General features: G+C 34.9%; 1 protein-coding gene across 15 annotated transcripts in view; it reads left to right on the forward strand.

Annotated features, from left to right (window-relative positions):
* UCHL5 (ubiquitin C-terminal hydrolase L5) overlaps positions 1-19,214 on the forward strand; it is a 53,678-nt gene that overhangs the window by 14,970 nt on the left and 19,494 nt on the right. For 8 of the 15 annotated variants that reach the window (XM_050782853.1, XM_050782864.1, XM_050782874.1 and 5 more), the window contains exons 4-8: positions 14,650-14,775; positions 14,858-14,919; positions 14,998-15,128; positions 16,182-16,245; positions 16,378-16,458. In XM_050782853.1, coding sequence (XP_050638810.1) covers positions 14,650-14,775; positions 14,858-14,919; positions 14,998-15,128; positions 16,182-16,245; positions 16,378-16,458 — 464 coding nt within the window. The remainder of the gene's footprint in view (positions 1-14,649; positions 14,776-14,857; positions 14,920-14,997; positions 15,129-16,181; positions 16,246-16,377; positions 16,459-19,214) is intronic. The other 7 variants (XM_050782897.1, XM_050782907.1, XM_050782966.1 and 4 more) reach the window with 1 other exon arrangement.

Here is a 19,214-nt window from a genome sequence, read left to right on the forward strand (position 1 = left end):
TATAATTGGTTAGAAGACTCATAGATGTCACTGAAAGCTGCTGTACTTGTGATTATGGCTTACTACAACAAAAGAATGTAGATTTAAATTAGCCAAGTGAAGAGCCACGTGGGGCAGAGTTCAGGAAAGTTCCATGTGCAGAGCTTCCAGTTGTCTTCTCCCAGTAGTGTCACAGACAGTGCTCACTATTCTGGCAATGCTGTGTGACAATATGCAGAGTATTGCCATCCAGGGAACCTCATCCGATTCTTGGTGTCCAAAGTTTTTATTGGGCCTTGGTCACATAGACCTGGTTGGCCACCCATGTGGCTGACCTTAGTCTCCAGCCCCACAGGAGGTTGAGCTGATAATCTTGACCCAATACGGCCCCCCCACCCAAGTCACATTGTTAGACTATCATTGTGGCCCAAAGCTCCCAGGTAAACAAAGACACTCTTAGGCATGACTTTTCAAGGACTTAGAGCTCATCTCGCAGAAACCAAGGGCAAAGCCCTGACCTCTCGTTGGGCAAGGTTAATTTCTTTACTATATTCATAAAAGTGGGACTTCACCTTGTCAGAGAGAAAGCCTCTCTGAGTAAGTGACAGTTCAGCTGAAATCTAAAGGTTAAGTAGGTATTAACTAGGGGAGAGAGGTTTAGGATCATTCCAGATTAATTATAGCTTTATAGCAAAAGTGAATAAGACTAGTAAAAGGTACTGGAAGACCAATGTAGCTGAACTGTGCACAGCAAAGGGGAGATGTCATGTGATATGAAGCAGAACAGGAAATAATGTTAGCCAGGATTAGGTACAGTTAGGCATAGGCATAGAGAAACAATATAAGAAATAGTTTTGTTTTTTTTAAAGTAATATTTAAGAGCTGTCAAGGCTCGAGGCACTTTTGTTTTGCTCCTTTGTGTATGTTTTCTGTTCCAAAGGTTATCTCATGGTCCAAGATGATCTCTGGAGCTTCAGCCATTCTTTCTCAATTCTGTATTCAGACAGGAGGAAGGGGAAAGCACACTCCCTTCCCTTTTATAGAATTTGCCCATGTCACATGCATACTTGTCTCTGGCCAAAACTCAGTCATTTGAGTTAGCAGTAGAAGACACTAAGAAAGTTGTCTTCATTCCAGGTGGTCATGAGCCTAGATAAAATTTATATACTCTAGCCTACAGATGCAGACAGAGGTCAGATTTTACAGGGCATTTTAGGCTGTGATTGAGACTTTTGTTTGTATCTTTAGAGTAATAGAAAGTTACTGAAGTGAGTGTCATGAACAGATTTTCATTTAGAAGAGGCCATTTTGGCTCCAGTGTTGGGATTACATTTGAGAAGTAGTGTAGGACATGAGTAGATGTAAGTTAGGAGGCTTTTGCAGAAGTCCATGTGATAGTAAACAAAAAACTGGAAGTAAAGAGAGATGTGAATAGATTTGGATAATATTTAGAGATCAACTATTAGCGCCTTTAATGTGTGATAGATTAGATGTGAGGACAGAGGAGGAAGACATTATGATGATGGCTGTTTTTCTTTTTTCCTAAAAAGTTACTCTTAAGGTACCCAGAATGGGATTATAAGAATCCTTGGTTAATAACACATATATATGATTGGTTTACTCACCATCTCCTTTTATTTATTTGATTATTTTAAGAAACAAAGTAAGTACCTAAGAACCTACCACCAAAATAAACTTTATCTATGTGATTTCCTTCTGTCCCACCCATCATTCAATGTACTTCTCATCTTCCCTCTCTCCATCCAGTGTAAGTAACCCTTATGTTGAATTCTGTTTACCATTTCCTTTTTATGTATATTTTTTGTAATCCTGAAAAAGGTGTTTGTAAATAAAATTTTAACTTGATAAAAGTATCGTGCTCTATATAAATTTTGGGAGTGTTTTTTGTTTGTTTGTTTGTTTTTGGAGACAGGATCTTGCTCTGTCACCCAGGCTGGAGTGCAATGGTGTGATCACAGCTCATTGTAGCCTCAACCTCGTTCTTTAGCCTTCTGAATAGCTGGTATTACGAATGCACACCACTATGCCCTGCTAATTTTTTATATTTTTTGTAGAGACAGAATCTCATTTTGTTACCCAGGCTGGTCTCTAACTCCTAGAATCAAATGATTCTCCCACCTTTGCCCTCACAGAATACTGGGATTACAGATGTGAACCATTATGCCTAGCCTACTTTTTTCACTTAATATTATATTGTTAAGATACATCTGTAAGTTTATTATGATAGTTAATTTATTTTGCATGCTGTATGATACCAACTGCACTAACATGCTACAGTTTACTTACTCTTCTGTAGTTTGTTCTTTGGGTTTTCAGTTTGAGTTACTGTGAATTGTGTTGCTGTAAACATTTTTTGTACATGTGCAAGTTTCTCCTGGTATATACCTAGAAGTAGAATGACTATTTCATCTAATATGTAAATGTGCAACTTTTGGAGGAAATATCCAAACGTTTTCTGAAGTAGCTGTTCAAATTTGCACTTCCACTGGCAATATGTAAGAGTTGTTACAAAGCCACATATTACAACACGTGGCATTGCTAGGCTTTTAAATTTTTGTCAGCTAATTGGTTCCAAAATGCTACTTCATTTTTGTCTTGGCTTATGTCTCCCTGATCTAATCATGTTGAAATGCTCTTCATATGCTTAGTGGCCAATATGTATTTCCTCTGTGAAATTCTTGTTTATGTTATTTTTCAGTGGGGTTAATTGTGCTTTTTTTTTAAAAAAAAATTTGTTGATACATAGTAGATGTACATATTTTGGGGATACATGTGATAATTTAATACATTCATATAATTTATAAAGATCAAATTAGTGTAATTGGGATATCAATCCCTTAAATATTTGTCTTTATGCTAGAAGCATTCAAATTATCCTCTTATAGCTATTTTGAAATATATGATAGATTATTGTAAACAATGGGCACCCTACTGATTTGTCAAACACTAGGTCTTCTTTCTTCTATCAAACTGTATATTTGTACCCATTAATCAAACTCCCTTCATCCCCTTCACCACCCCACCCTCCCAGCCTCTGGCAACCATCAGTCTACTTTCTATCCTGAAGATTCGCTGTTTTAGCTTTCACATGTGAGTGAGAACATGAGATATTTGTCTTTCTGTGCTTGGCTTATTTCATTTAACGTAATGACCTCCATTTCCATATTGCTCCAAATAACAGGATTTCATTCTTTTTTATGGCTGAATAATCTCACATTGTGTGTGTGTGTGTATATATATGTGTGTGTGTGTGTATATATATGCTACATTTTCTTTATCCATTCATCCATTGATGGACACTTAAGTTGATTATATATTTTGGCTATTACTAATAGTGCCATAATAAAAACATAGGAGTGCAGATATCTCTTTGATATATTTATTTCCCTTCTTTTGGATCTGTATACCTAGTAGTGGATTGCTGGATTATACAGTAGTTCTCTTTTTAGTTTTTAATAACCTCCAGACAGTTTTCCATGGTAGCTGTACTAATTTACATTTCTACCAGTAGTGTTTATGAGGGTTCCCCTTTCTCCACATCCTCACCACTTAACCTGTCATTCCCTTTTTGTTAAAAGCCATTTTAACTTGGGTGAGATGATAACGTTGTGGTTTTGATTTACATTGCTCTGATGATTAATGCTGTTGAGCTTTTTTTTTTTTTTTTTTTTTTTTTTTGAGACGGAGTCTCACTCTGTCCCCCTTGCTGGAGTGCAGTGGCCGGATCTCAGCTCACTGCAAGCTCCGCCTCCCGGGTTCAGGCCATTCTCCTGCCTCAGCCTCCCGAGTAGCTGGGACTACAGGCGCCCGCCACCTCGCCCGGCTAGTTTTTTTGTATTTTTTAGTAGAGACGGGGTTTCACTGTGTTAGCCAGGATGGTCTCGATCTCCTGACCTCGTGATCCACCCGTCTCGGCCTCCCAAAGTGCTGGGATTACAGGCTTGAGCCACCGCGCCCGGCCGAGCATTTTTTTATATACCTGCTGGCCATTTGTATGTCTTTTGGGAAATGTCTATTCAGATTTTCTGCCCATTTTTAAATCTGATTTTTTAATATTTTCCTATTGAGTTGCTTGAGCTTCTTATATATCCTGGTTGTTAATCCCTTGTAAAATGGGTAGTTTGCAAATATTTTCTCCTGTTCTGTGGGTTGTCTCTTTACTTTGTTGATTGGTTCCTTTGTTATGCAGAAGCTTCTTAGTTTGATATAATCCTATTCATTTATTTTTGATTTTGTTGTTTGTGTTTTTTTGAGGTCTTACTAAAAATTTTTTGCCCCAACCAATGTCCTGGAAATTTTCCCCAGTGCTTTCTTGTAGTAGTTTCATAGTTTCAAGTCTTATATTTAAGTCTTTAATCCACTTTGATTTGATTTTTGTGTATGGTGGGGTAGTGGGATCTAGTTTGTTTTTTCTGCAATGGTTATCCAGTTTTCCCAGAACCATTTATAGGAGAGGCTACCCTTTCTCTATTGTATATTCTTGGCATCTTTGTTGAAAATGATTTATCTGTAAATGCATGGATTTATATCTGGATTCTCTATTCTGTTCCATTGGTCTATGTGTCTATTTATGCTGCAATCCTGTTGATTTGGTTATTACAGCTTTGTAGTCTATTTTGAAGTCAGATAATGTGATTCTTCCAATTTTGTTCTTTTTGCTCAGGATTGCTTTGGCCATCCTGGGTCTTTTGTGTTCCGTATAAATTTTGGAATTGCTTTTTCTGTTTCTGTGAAGAATGCCATTGGTATTTTGATAGGGAGTGCATTGAATCTGTCCATTGCTTTCAGTAGAATTGTCATTTTAACAATATTAATTCTTCCAGTTCATGGGCATGGAATATCCAGTTTTTGGTAAACTCTTCATTAGTACTTTATACTTGTCCTTGTGTAGATCTTGTACTTCTTAGGTTAAATTGATTCCTAGGTATTTTATATTCTTCTTTTTTTTTGAGACATAGTCTCACTCAATCACCCACGCTGGAGTGTAGTGACACAATCTTGGCTCATCTCCGCCTCACCTCCCAAGTTCAAGCTATTCTCGTGCCTCAGCCTCCTGAGTAGCTGGGATTACAGGCATGTGCCACATGCCAGGCTAATTTCTGTATTTTTAGTAGAGACAGGATGTTGCCATATTGGCCAGGTTGATCTCAAACTCCTGGCCTCAAGTGATCTGCCTGCCTTGGGCTCCCAAAGTACTGGGATTATAGGCTTGAGCCACTGCACCTGGCCTATTTTATATTCTTTGTAGGTCTTTTAAATAGGATTTTTTTTTCTTAATTTCTTTTTCAGATTCACTGTTGGTATATATGATAGCAGCTGATTTTTGTATGCTGACTTTATGTCCTGCAACTTTTTTGTTTTTGAGACAGGGTCTTGCTCTGTCATTCAGGCTGGAGTAAAGTAGCACAGTCATAGCTCACTATAACCGCGTGCTCCTGGGCTCAAGCAATCCTCCTGCCTCAGCCTCCTGAGTAGCTAGGACTACAAGTGTTCACTAGCACACGTGGCTAATTTTTAGAATTTTCTGTAGAGACAGGGTCTCATTATGTTGCCCAGCTGGTCTTAAACTCCTAGGCTCAAGCATTCCTCCTGCCTCAGCCTCCCAAAGTGCTGGGATTACAGGTGTGAGCTACTGTGCTTGGTTATATCCTGCAACTTTACTGAACTTTTTTATCAGTTCCAAGAGTTTTTTGGTGGTCTTTAGATTTTTCTAAGATTATGTCAGCTATCAATAGTGCTAATTTGACTTCTTCCTTTCCAGTTTGGATGCCCTTTATTTCCTTCTCTTGCCTGGTTGCTCTAGGCAGGACTTGGAGTATTATGTTGAATAAAATGGTAAAAATGATCATCCTTGTCTTGTTCCTGATCTTAAAGAAAAGACTTCCTTTTTTTTTTTTTTTTTTTTTTTTTTTGAGATGGAGTCTTGCTCTGTCACCCAGGCTGAACTGCAGTGGCACGATCTCAGCTCACTGCAAGCTCTGCCTTGCTGGTTCGTGCCATTCTCCTGCCTTAGCCTCCTGAGTAGCTGGGACTATAGGTGTCCGCCACTACACCCAGCTAATTTTTTGTATTTTGAGTGGAGACAGGGTTTCACCGTGTTAGCCAGGATGGTCTCGATCTCCTGACCTCGTGATCCACCTGCCACAGCTTTCCAAAGTGTTAGGATTACAGGTGTGAGCCACCACACCTGGCCTAAGACTTTCTTTTTTTTTTTTTTTTGGTATGATATTAGCTGTGAATCTGTTTTATATGGCTTTTATTGTATTGAGGTATGTACCTTCCATATCCAGTGTATTGAGGGTTTTTGTCATAAAGGGATGTTAAATTTTATCAAATGCTTTTTTCAGCAACTGTTGAAATAATTGGGTAGTTTTTTTCTTGGTATCACATTTCTTGATTAGCATATACTGAAGCATCTTGCATCCCTGGATGACTCTTACTTAATCATGGTAAATGATCTTTTTAATGTGGTACTATCGAATTTGGTTTGTTACTATTTAATTTGGTTTGTTACTATTCAGTTGAAGATTTTTGCATCTGTTATCATCAGTGATATTGATCTGTAGTTTTTTTGTTGTGGCCTTGCCTGGTTTTGGTATCAGAATAATGCTGGTTTTGTAGAATGGGTTTGAAAGCATTCCTCCTTCTTCAATTTTTTTGAAGAGTTTGAGTAAAATTAGCATTCATTCTTTAAATGTTGGGTAGAATTTAGTAATGAAGTTGTCAAGTCCTGGGCTTTGCTTTACTTTTAATTATGACTCTGATCTCATTACTTATTAGTTTGTTGAGATTTTTTATCCCTTCCTGGTTCAGTCTTGGTAGGTTGTGTGTGTCTAGGAATTTATCCATTTGTAGGTTTTCCAAATTTTTTTGTATATAGCTGTTCATAATAGTTTCTAATTCTTCTTTGTATTTCTGTGGTCTCAGATGTTATGTGTCCTGTTTTGTTTCTGATTTTATGTATTTGGATCATCTTTCTTTTTTCTTAGCCTGGGTAAAGGTGTGTCAATTTTGTTTACCTTTCCTGAAAATTTTCCATTTCCTTGATCTTAATATTGTTTTTTTAAGTCTCGATTTCATTGATATCTGCTCTGATCTTTATTATTTCTTTCCTTCTAATAATTTTGGGTTTGGTTTGTTCCTGCTTTTCTAGTTCCTTGGGGTATATAATTAATTGGTTTATTTGGAGTCTTTCTACTTTTTTGATATTTTTGCTATGAATTTCCCTCTTAGTATGCTTTTGCCGTGTCTCACAGATTTTGGTATGCTGTATTTCCATTTTTATTTGTTTCAATGCATTTTTAAAATTTTTTCTTATTTTCTTTATTGGCCTATTCATTATACAGTAGCATGTTATTTAATCTCTATCTGTTTGTGTATTTTCCAAGGTTTCTTGTATTGATTCCTAGTTTTATTCCATCGTGGTCTGAAAAGAAACTTGGTATTTTTTTTTTTTTTTACTATAAATCATACCATTCAGTGATTTATTGAGACTTGTTTTGTGGACTAACACGGTCTATCCTGGATATATGCTGGATATCCATATGCTGATGAAAATAATGAAAATAATGTGTATTTTGCAGCAGCTGGGTGAAACGTTCTGTAAATGTCAGTTAGGTTTATTTGGTTTAGTTTGTAGTTAAATTCTGATGTTTATTTTTTGGTTTTCTGTCTGCATGATCTGTCAGAGTAGATAGTATTTGCTTTAGATCTATAAACACTTGCTTTATACACTTGGGAACTCAGGTGTTACATGTATACATATTTATAATAGTTATATTCTCTTGCTAGATTGACCCCTTTATCATTATGTAGTGACCTTCTCTGTTTGTTTTTATAGTCTTTGATTTGTAGTCTGTTTTATCTGATACAAGGATAGGTACTCCTGTTTTTTTTTTGTTTTTTTGTTTTTGTTTTTTTTTTGGTTTCCAGTTGCACGGAATATCTTCTTCCACCCTTTCCCTTTTGGTCTATATGTCTTTATAGGTGAAGTGGACTATTTGTAGGCACCATATTGTGGGGTTTTATATCCTTATGAACTGAGAGACTCTATGCCTTTTAATTGAAGAATTGAGCCCGTTTACATTCAGTGTTATTATTGATAAGTGAGGACTGATTACTGCCATTTTGTTGCTTGTTTTCTGGTTGTTTTGTAATTGGTCTCTTCCTTTCTTACAGTCTTCCTTTGTTGTTAAGAAATTTTCTCAGGTAGTATGTTTTAATTTGTTATTTTTTTATTTTTAGTGAATCTATTACAGGTTTTTGCATTGCACTTACCATGAAGCTTACAAAATATATACATATAACATGTTATTATAAAGAGACAACAACTTAGATTATAAAGAGAAGAATAGAAGCAAAGTAAAAAACTCTATGCTTTAACTTTTTACCCCCTATATTTTGACTTTCTGTTTTGTCAATATGCATATTTCTTATATTGTCTGTTTCAGCAATATACAAATAATATTGGTATTATTATTTGTCTTTTGGGCTTTATGCCAGAGTTATGAGCAGACTGCATACCACAGTGACAATATTATTCTGAGTTTGTTTGTATATTTACTTTTACCAGTGGATTTTAGACCTTAAAATGTTTTGGTTTTGCACATTAGTGTTTTTTTCTGTTCAGATTGAAGAACTGCCCTTAGCATTTCTTGTAAGACAGGTCTTGTGTCCACTTCTCTCAGCTTTTGTATGGGAAAGACTTTACTTCTCCTTCATATTTGAAGGATAGCTTTGCTGGAGAGAGTATTCTTGAGTGGCCTTTTTTTTTTCTTTTAGAATTTGAAAATTTTATCCCACTCCCTCCTGGCCTATATGGTTTCTGTTGAGAACCCCGTTGCTAGATGAATTGAAGCACCTTTATATTTTGTTTGCTTATTTTTACCTTACTGCCTTTAGGATCCTCTCTTTGTCTTTAACTTTTGAGAGTTTGATTATTATATGACTTAGAGTAGTTTTCTTTGGGTAGTTTTATTTTTTTAGGTTGTTGCCTTTGCCATAAAGACAGGCAATTCACTTTCATCTATTAATATTATATTTAGCCATCCTACTAAACTTTTCTATTATCACTAATAATTTGTTTTTTTTCTTGAGTGGGTGTGTTTTTATCAAAATGACCATATGAGGTATAAATAATGTTAGTTTTATTTCCTCCTTTATAATCCTTTTGACTCTAATTTATTTTTCTTGTCTTAGTTCCTGGCTAAGACCCTCCAGTAAAACCATTTGCAACTTAAAAGGGAATGCCTTTTACCATTTCTCCATTTAGGATGATGTTTACTCCAGCTTTTTTATTTTTAATGTTCTGTTATTAATTAGCGTGTTTATTATGAAAGTATATTAAATTTTTTCAATTCCTTTTTCTGCCTCTATTGAGATGATCTTCTGTATTTTCTTCCTGTTATAGGTTAATGCATTTAATTATGTTTGGATTTTTCTAATATTAAATTATTCTTCCAAACCTGGGATAAGCCCACTTGGTCAGGGTGTATTCTCTTTTTATGTACTGTTGGGTTAAATGTAGTAGTATTCTGTTTAGTTTTTGCATTTAAATTTTTGAATGAAATGTATCTTAATTTTTCCTCTTGAGTAATGGCTTTGAGTCGTTTTAGTATTAAGGTTATCCTGGCTTCATGAAATGAGTTGGAATTTTCTCTTATTTTTATTGTCTTGAAGAATTCGTATAAAATTAAGGTGATATATTTCTTCAAAATTTTTGTAGAATTGACCTGTATATCCATGTAGGCCTGGTATTTTCTTTGTGAGAATGTTTTAAAATACTGCTTCAGTTCAATAGGTAAGGGACTATTGTGGTTCTTTATTTCTTCTTGAGTTTGTTCTGGTAAGATGTATTTTTTAAAAAGATTTCTTCATTTCAGCTTAAATTTTCAAAATCATTTCATATGGTGGTTATTAATAGTCTTTTGTTTTTAATCTTATTTTATTTTCAGTTATATTTCTCATTCCTAGATTTCTCACTTGCATGTTTGTGTGATAGTGGTTTTATGTATTATATTAGCCTACCACTCTTTATTATTTCATACTTTTATTAGGGTAGGAACCTGGCTAATCTTGTTTCTCCTTTTTGCCACCTTCAGTCCTTCCTGTAAATTGACTTAAACTGAATCTTTCTGAACCACTGTTTTGATTATTTTATTTCTGTATTCAAAATGTCTTACTCTTTGGGTAAACTCCTAATTCCTCAAGGCCAGTGACTTAACAAGGTAAAGAATAACCCCCACTGTGACTATAACCACACTAGTACAAATGACCAATGTGCTCATTGTCTCTTGAACAACAAGCACATCAAACATCTTAATTTGTTCTTTTGTTCAAACTGTTCTCACTTTTTAAAATGAATTTACTTCTCTATTCTCTGGCTCCTACCAAGCTTTCAAACCCCTTTTAAAATTTCACATTTGTAAAAAAACGTTCTCTGATACTCCAGTATAAAATGATTTTTTCCTTTACTATTTTATTTTTCTGGTGTTCATCCCTTTTTTCTGTGTATCTTTCTTTATAGAGTCTTCATGAGCAAAACATTTATATTTTTTTTCAGTATCACTTTCTTGTGGGAAAGCTACTGTTACAATCTCAAACTTTTTCCTTGACTATTAAAAAAATTAAAAATTTATGAATTTATATTGCAGTAGCTATGACTCAAGATTGACAATAATTTTTTTGTGTTTAACTTAATATATATATTTTGTATACTTTAAGTTCTGGGATACATGTGCAGAATGTGCAGGTTTGTTACACAGGTATACATGTGCCATGGTGGTTTACTGCACTCATCAACCCATCATCTACATTAGGTATTTCTCCTAATGCTATCCCTCCCCTAGCCCCCCACCCGCCTCCCTGTGCCCATATGTTCTCATTGTTCAACTCCCACTTACGAGTGAGAACATGCGGTGTTTGGTTTTCTATTCCTCAATGTTCTTACTGAGTGGTTCGCACTCAGTGGTTCTCAGTGTTCAACTCCCACTTACGAGTGAGAACATGCAGTGTTTGGTTTTCTATTCCTGTGTTAGTTTAGTGAGAATTCCTGTGTTAGTTTACTGAGAATGATGGTTTCCAGCTTCCTCCAGGTCCCCACAAAGGACATGAACTCATCCTTTTTTATGGCTGCATAGTAGTCCATGGTATGTAAGTGGTCTAACATTGATGGACATTTGGGTTGGTTCCAAGTCTTTACTATTGTGAATAGTGCTGCAATAAACATATGTGTGCATGTGTCTTTATAGTAATGATTTGTAATGCTTTGGGTATATACCCAGTAATGGGATTGGTGAGTCAAATGGTATTTCTAGTTCCAGATCCTTGAGGAATTGCCACACTGTCTTCCACAATGGTTGAAGTAATTTACACTCCCACCAACAATGTAAAAGCTTTCCTATTTCTCCACATCCTCTGCAGTATCTGTTGTTTCCTGACTTTTTAAATGATCACCATTCTAACTGGCGTGAGATGGTATCTCATTGTGGTTTTGATTTGCATGTCTCTAATGACCAGTGATGATGAGCTTTCTTTCATATATTTGTTGGCCACATAAATGTCTTCTTTTGAAAAGTGTCTGTTCATATACTTCGTCCACTTTCTGATGGGGTTGTTTTTTTCTTCTACATTTGTTTAAGTTCCTTGTATATTCTGGATATTAGCCCTTTTTCAGATGGATAGATTGCAAAAATTTTCTTCCATTCTGTAGGTTGCCCATTCACTCCAATGATAGTTTCTTTTGCTATGCAGAAGCTCTTCAGTTTAGTTGGATCCCCATTTGTCAATTTTGTTTTTTGCTGCAATTCCTTTTGGTGTTTTAGTCATGAAGTCTGCCCATGCCTATGTCCTGAATGGTATTGCCTAGGTTTTCTTCTAGGGTTTTTATGGTTTTAGGTCTTGCTCTTAAAATTTTAATCCGTCTTGAGTTAATTTTTGTATATGGTGTAAGGAAGGGGTCCAGTTTCAGTTTTCTGCATGTGGCTAGCCAGCTTTCCCAACATAATTTATTAAATAGGGAATCCTTTCTCCTTGCTTGTTTTTTGATTGACTATAATCTATATAGGCAGTACTTTAAGCTATTTTTGTATTATCCCTCCAGACATCTACTCTTCTTTTGTATAAGCTTTGAAAAGAAATTATTCTCTAGTCTGGGGATTACAAAATCAAATGCCTTCAGTATCAGGTTGTCATCATGAATGTGTGAATTGGATTGTGTGTAAGAAATAGGGAGTAGAAGTGTCCTGATTAACTAAAGACTATATATCCTGGCAAAGGAATGCAAACCAAACTCTTAAGGTTCTGGGTCAGTCCTCCTTGAGACCCTGTGCTCTAGCCTCATTTCTATTGAACTCTACTGCTTTATTTTAAAATATCTTAAAAGCGAGAGTTAAAGTAGGACACTTAGGATAAGCTAAAGATTTTTAAAGTTGAGAACTACCTAAATAGTTCATACTGCAATAGATTTTTTGTGACATGAGTTAAAGTTCTTTCAAATAGAACTTTATTTGACTATATATAAGATTATTTTTATGTGAGATTTATGAGGACAAGGACCACATCTTTCTTATTCACTATTCAGCATTTATTACAATGTCCGGCACATAGTAGTTGCTCAGTAAGTATTATTTGAACGAATGAATGAATGGCTATGCACTTTAAAATTTTTTTTTCTGTTTTTTATTAATTTTGTACTATGTATAGCATAACCACTTGATGGCACTAAACTCATTTTAAAACTTGAAGACAATATTCTCATACCCTTGTACATTGTAACTTTTCTTCTCACACACACATACAAAATGAGCTTTAATATATCATGGACAGTGTAAATTATTATTGACATCAAAAAACCTAGTAACCACAAGAATTTTTTCTACTTCTTAAAATCCTAAAATAATGGATTACAGATTCGAAGTCCTTAGATTATAGAAATGTTTGATAATATTTTTTTGCTGTAGCCTCACTGCCTAGTTTAGCATTGGGCATATATTATATATCTTTAAGGTGTCTTGATTTTGAAAGAATGTGTTAATAAGTATAAATTGTAACTTCTAACTTTACTCCTCCCACTCTGCTATCCTCAGATAATTTCATCTTAGATAATTTTGACCTAAGATAAGGGAGTACTAAGTGTTACAGTGTTTTAGTTAACCACATTTATGAAGTCCTCTTTCATCATTAAAGTTTTCATCCAAATTTACTAAAAAACTGTGATTCAGGTCAAAATATTTACTCGTTTAAGTCAGCAGCAATGTTAATTGGATTCTGGATCTATTACTACTTTTTCCTAATTTATCAATTTTAAGACAGTTTTGAATACAAAATACTTAAAGAGAAGAATTATAGAAGCATGGTGATGTTATTATAGTTATTGAGAAGTAGGAGTACGAGACTGTTCTGTAATGGAGAGTGCAGTCTTATCAAGGAATTTCTCAAATATACTTCAGTCAGCAGTTCAGGAACTGGTAGATAGTCATAAGACCTTAAAAACCTCTACCAACATGAGAAATAGAGAACTATAAGAATTAAAGAAGGAAAATAACTGAATTTTTTTCTTCTGAAATCAGGCAGGATAAAAATAGATAATTTACTAAAATGTAAAGTCATAAGCTAATTAGCATTATTGGAAAGACTAATTACAATATAGTAGCATAATACTGTAGTAGGACTAAGCTGTAATTTAAAAAATTATTCAGCTCTATGATTAACCTTGCTGGTGTTCACACTGATCATCTGAGGGTCTTTCCAGCTTCATGATCAGTACTGTAGGTGCTTAGGCAGTGTGGAAGAAACTGCTGTTCATAAAGTGGTTTATAATCTTGTTGGAGAGACCACATGTATGTGCAGAGGCAGCGTAGCATGATGGCTACGTACACAAATTCTAGAACCAGATTGGCTGTGTGCCCCTGGGCACTTAACTTCTGTGCCTCAGCTTCTACAAATTTAAAATGAAGATGATAATATTACTCCTTCTTCATAAGTCGTTGAGAGGATTAAAAGAAATAATACATGTGAAGTGCCTAGAAAAGTAACTGGCACATAGTAAATGCTATCTAAATGTTTTTTCCTTTGGCTAGAATGTAAGGTCCAGATAATTTGTTAAATGAACAATTAACAGCTAGATGATAGCAATGTAAAGACTGTACATGATTGAGTGAAAAAAATATGTGGACATTATATACCCTGTTTGGGAATTCAAATGAGGGTAGAAACTAATGTGAGTTGTTTCAGAATTTCTCTAAAATCACATAGGTGACTTGAAGCTTATGCTCAGTAGTAAAATACGAATTGAATTTGAATAGGTAGAAATGAGTCTAGGAGGAAATGAATAGTAGAGGAGGACAAGCTCTGTTGGCTTAATCAGCTATGTTTTCGATCAGGATGATTGGTTTTGTTACCCTAACGGGATTGGTTTTTGGTAATGAGTTCATTGAGTTCATTTGGTTTCCTAGAATCTTCAACTCCAGAATTGCAGCAAATTTCTGAAAATAGATTAAGATAGACATTAAACATATTTATTCTGTTTATGCTGAGACTTTATAAAATATAATTTGAAAACTGTTCATGTTTTGGGATCATTGTCACCGGTTAAAAACCATTTTTTATTTTTTTTAAACACATTGATATCTTCACTTTTATATTTTCTAGGTAATTAATAATGCTTGTGCCACTCAAGCCATAGTGAGTGTGTTACTGAACTGTACCCACCAGGATGTCCATTTAGGCGAGACATTATCAGAGTTTAAAGAATTTTCACAAAGTTTTGATGCAGCTGTGAGTACAACCTTCTTATTCCTAAAATGTCATATTTGTGAAAGTTTGTGTATTAATAGGCTACTTTAAAAAATTATTTTAGATGAAAGGCTTGGCACTGAGCAATTCAGATGTGATTCGACAAGTACACAACAGTTTCGCCAGGTAAAGAGACTTTATGTTAAATAAATACTGTTTCTTTCTTTGCTTCTTTGAGTCTCACTATTTTTTTATCTACTATAGACAGCAAATGTTTGAATTTGATACGAAGACATCAGCAAAAGAAGAAGATGCTTTTCATTTTGTCAGTTATGTTCCTGTTAATGGAAGACTGTATGAATTAGATGGATTAAGAGAAGGACCGATTGATTTAGGTAATGCAGTTCCTGTTCCTGATGTTTCACTTTTGACAGAGGAAAATCTGTTGGGTATTCACCCTCATTTTAGTCACAGTGCTGCTTAAATTTTCAAGGTAAAAGTGACTATGAGGCAACATAAAATAATGAAGGCCTTAAGCTCTTCAGTATGTTATATTAATATACAGGAAGGACATGTTGACTACCATAGTTCATTTGAGGCCTTTGAGTTTTTCCCAAGTAAAATTAGTTTTTAACCTATAGGTTACATAATTTATATTTTATTTTCCATTTAGCATTTAAAAACTACCCTTAGTGAACTTAAATAGTTATTCTTGTCATTTTTAACCCATTCATAAAGGATAGCAAACATTTCTTGTCATCTGTATTGAAGTATTTTCATTTGGAAGTGTATAATTTATTGTTTTGCAATCAAGAAAATATTTTTCTTAAAACTTCTCTCTTTAAATAGTGCATGAATATGTTATCCTTTGTGCCAAAGCATAGATTTGTTCTGATCCCACCCCATCTCTAATGCTGAGCAAAAAATGATAAACACTTATCAAGGTTGAGGGTACAATCTGTGGCTCTGAAAGATTACTGAAATAATAGGTTCACAAAATAATTTTAACTCCTTATTTTGACTTCATTAAATTTTGTTTTTCTTTTTTTAATATTAGGTTTGAAGTCCAACACAACTTGTTTTAGTTGAATCTAATGTTACAGGCTATTCATAAAACTGTTCGATTTTAAAACTGTTTTAGATTTTAAAAAAATTAACATGGGTTCATTTTGTTTGTACTTTTTGCCATTCCACATGCGTGGAACCAATCAATAGTTTATCTAATGCAGATTTACATGCTGCCTCTATATTTAAAAATGCTTACTTTTCTATGTCTGTTATAAAAATTTATTTATGGAATTGAAACAACATAATTATACTAAGAAGAGTTTTACTGCTCTAAATTTGTTAAAGTATTTGTAGAAAAATATTTGGGGCCAAACTTTTGCATGTTAAAGTTGATTGTTCTTATTTTTATTTGTGTTAACTGTTTTAAAATTTCTTTCTAGGTGCATGCAATCAAGATGATTGGATCAGTGCAGTAAGGCCTGTCATAGAAAAAAGGATACAAAAGTAAATGCTCAGCTAATCTTATTGGCATAATATTCTGTTTTTTAAGTATTTTTTAAACTTGTATTTTATTGTTATTTTAGCAGTGTGCATTGAACATCTACTTTTTTTTTTTTTTTTTTTAATTTTTTGTAGAGACGGGTTTTCACCATGTTGCCCAGGCTGGTCTCAGACTCCTGAGCTCAAGCCATCCGCATGCCTCGACCTCCCAAAGTGGTAGGATTACAGGCGTGAGCCACTGTGCCCAGCCAAACATCTACTTTTGATTGGGTTAATGCATTTAAGAAGTCTATTTCAGAAAATCTCTGAATTTCATGTAGTAGTATGTCATCTTGTCTTTAGAGAAGTTAAACATGCAGATTTCCATTAAGTTAAATAATTATTTATTTATTTATTTTATTTTTTGAGACAGTATCTCACTCGGTTGCCCAGGCTGGAGGGCAGTGGTGCAGTCTCGGCTTACTGCAACCTCTGCCTCCTGGGTTCAAGCGATTCTCGTGTCTCAGCATCCCGAGTAGCTGGGATTATGGGCACATGCCACCACACCCAGCTAATTTTTGTATTTTCAGTAGAGATGGGGTTTCACCATGTTGTCCAGGCTTGTCTCAAACTCCTGACCTCAAGTGATCTGCCAGCCTTGGCCTCCCAAAGTGCTGGGATTACAGGCATGAGCCACTGTGCCCGGCTAGATATTTTGTACTGTTGGATAATTGTACAGCTATTTTATAGAGTTTTGTTTTTGAGGGTTTATTTTTAATATTAAGCCCTTTATTTTTGGGTAATTATATATTCAATTTCAGATAATTATATACATTCAGTTGTAAGAAATAATACAGAGACATCATGTGTATTTTTTATCTTTCAATGGCAACATCTTGCAAAACTACAGTATAATATCACAGCCAAGATACTGGCATTGATGTAGTCAAGATACAGAAAATTTGCTCTCCACAAAGATCCCTTATGTTGTTCTTTTTAGGCACAAACACTTGTCTCCCCTACTGCCTTTCCCTTTCCTTCACTCCTTAATCCCTAATTCTATAATTTTTGTGATTTAAAGAAAGCTATATATGAATTTTACAATATGTAACCTTTTTGCCTTAGCTTTTTCACTCGGTTTAATTCTCTGGAGATTCATCCAAGTTATTAAGTGTATCAGTAGTTCATTTTTTATTCGTAAATGGTATTCTGTGATATGGATATACCATTTTTTTGCCTGTTCATCCATTGAAGGACATCTGGATTGTTTTCTATTTTTTGGCTACTGCGAATAAAACTACAATAAATGTTTTTGTGCAGATTTTTTGTGACTACAGGTTTTCATTTCTCTGGGATAAATGCCTATGAGTGTCATTGCTGGGTTGCATGGTAAATGGGTATTTATTTTTTTAAGGAACTACCAAACTCTTTTCCAGAGTGACTGTATCATTTTATATTTTACCAGCAATATATTAATGGTCTACTTCCTCTGCATCCTTTTTAGGATTTGGTGTTATCACCATTTTTATTTTAACCATTCTGACAGATGTATAGTGATACTTCATTGTGGTTTTAATCTGCATTTCCCCAATGACTAATGACGTTGAAAATCTTTTTGTGCCTTTAGCTCATTTTCTGATTGGATTGTTTTTTTGACTCTTGAGCCTGAAGTTCTTTACGTAATTTAGATACTAATCCTTCATCAAACACATTGCCTGCAAATATTCTTTCCCAGTCTGTAGCCCATCCCCTCGTACTCCCAAAATGGTCTTTCACAGAGCAAAAGGTCTTAATCATGATGAAGTACAGTTTATCAATATTTCACACAATGAATTGTGTTTTTGTTGTCAAGTCTAAGAATTCTTTGTCTCGATGTAGAGACCATATATTTTTTTCCTGTGTTATTTTCTTAAAAGTTTATAGTTTAATGTTTTACATGTAAGTGTATGATGTATTTTGAGTTAATTTTTGTATATGGTATGACATTTAGGTCAAGGGTCTTTTTTTTTCTTTTTGCCTGTACATATTCAATTACTCAGGCACCAGTGGTTGAAAAGGCTATCCTTCCTCCACTGAATTCCTCCTACACCTTTGCAAAAATGGAGCATATTTGTGTGGGTCTATTTCTGGGCTCACTGTTCTGTCCATTGTTCCATTTATCTGTTCCTCTGCCAGTACTACGTTGTGTAGATTACTGTAAGTCTTGAAATCAGGTAGATGGATGCCTTTCATTGTATTCTTCTTTACAAAATTGTTTTAACTATTATAGTTCCTCTGCCTTCCCATATAAATTTTATTATAATCTCTATATCTATAAAAGTAAGACTTTGGATCTTTTGTTTTTTTTTTCATACTTTAAGTTCTAGGGTACATATGCACAACATGCAGGTTTGTTAGGTATGTATACATGTGCCATGTTGGTGTGCTGCACCCATTAATTCGTCATTTACATTAGGTATATCTCCTAATGCTATCCCTCCCCCCTACCCCATCCCCATAATAGGCCCTGGTGTGTGATGTTCCCCTTCCTGTGTCCAAGCAATCTCATTGTTCAGTTCCCACCTATGAGTGAGAACATGCGGTATTTGGTTTTCTGTTCTTGCGATAGTTTGCTGAGAATCATGGTTTCCAGCTGCATCCATGTCCCTACAAAGGACACGAGCTCATCCTTTTTTATGGCTGCATAGTATTCCATGGTGTATATGTGCCACATTTTCTTAATCCAGTCCGTCACTGATGGACATTTGGGTTGATTCCACGTCTTTGCTATCGTGAATAGTGCTGCAATAAACATACGTGTGTATGTGTCTTTATAGCAGCATGATTTATAATCCTTTGGGTATATCCCCAGTAATGGGATGGCTGGGTCAAATGGTATTTCTAGTTCTAGATCCTTGAGGAATCGCCACACTGTTTTCCACAATGGTTGAACTAGTTTACAGTCCCACCAACAGTGTAAAAGTGTTCCTATTTCTCTATATCCTCTCCAGCAC

This window comes from Macaca thibetana, chromosome 1 (genome assembly GCF_024542745.1).
Source record: "Macaca thibetana thibetana isolate TM-01 chromosome 1, ASM2454274v1, whole genome shotgun sequence".
Taxonomy (NCBI): domain Eukaryota; kingdom Metazoa; phylum Chordata; class Mammalia; order Primates; family Cercopithecidae; genus Macaca; species Macaca thibetana.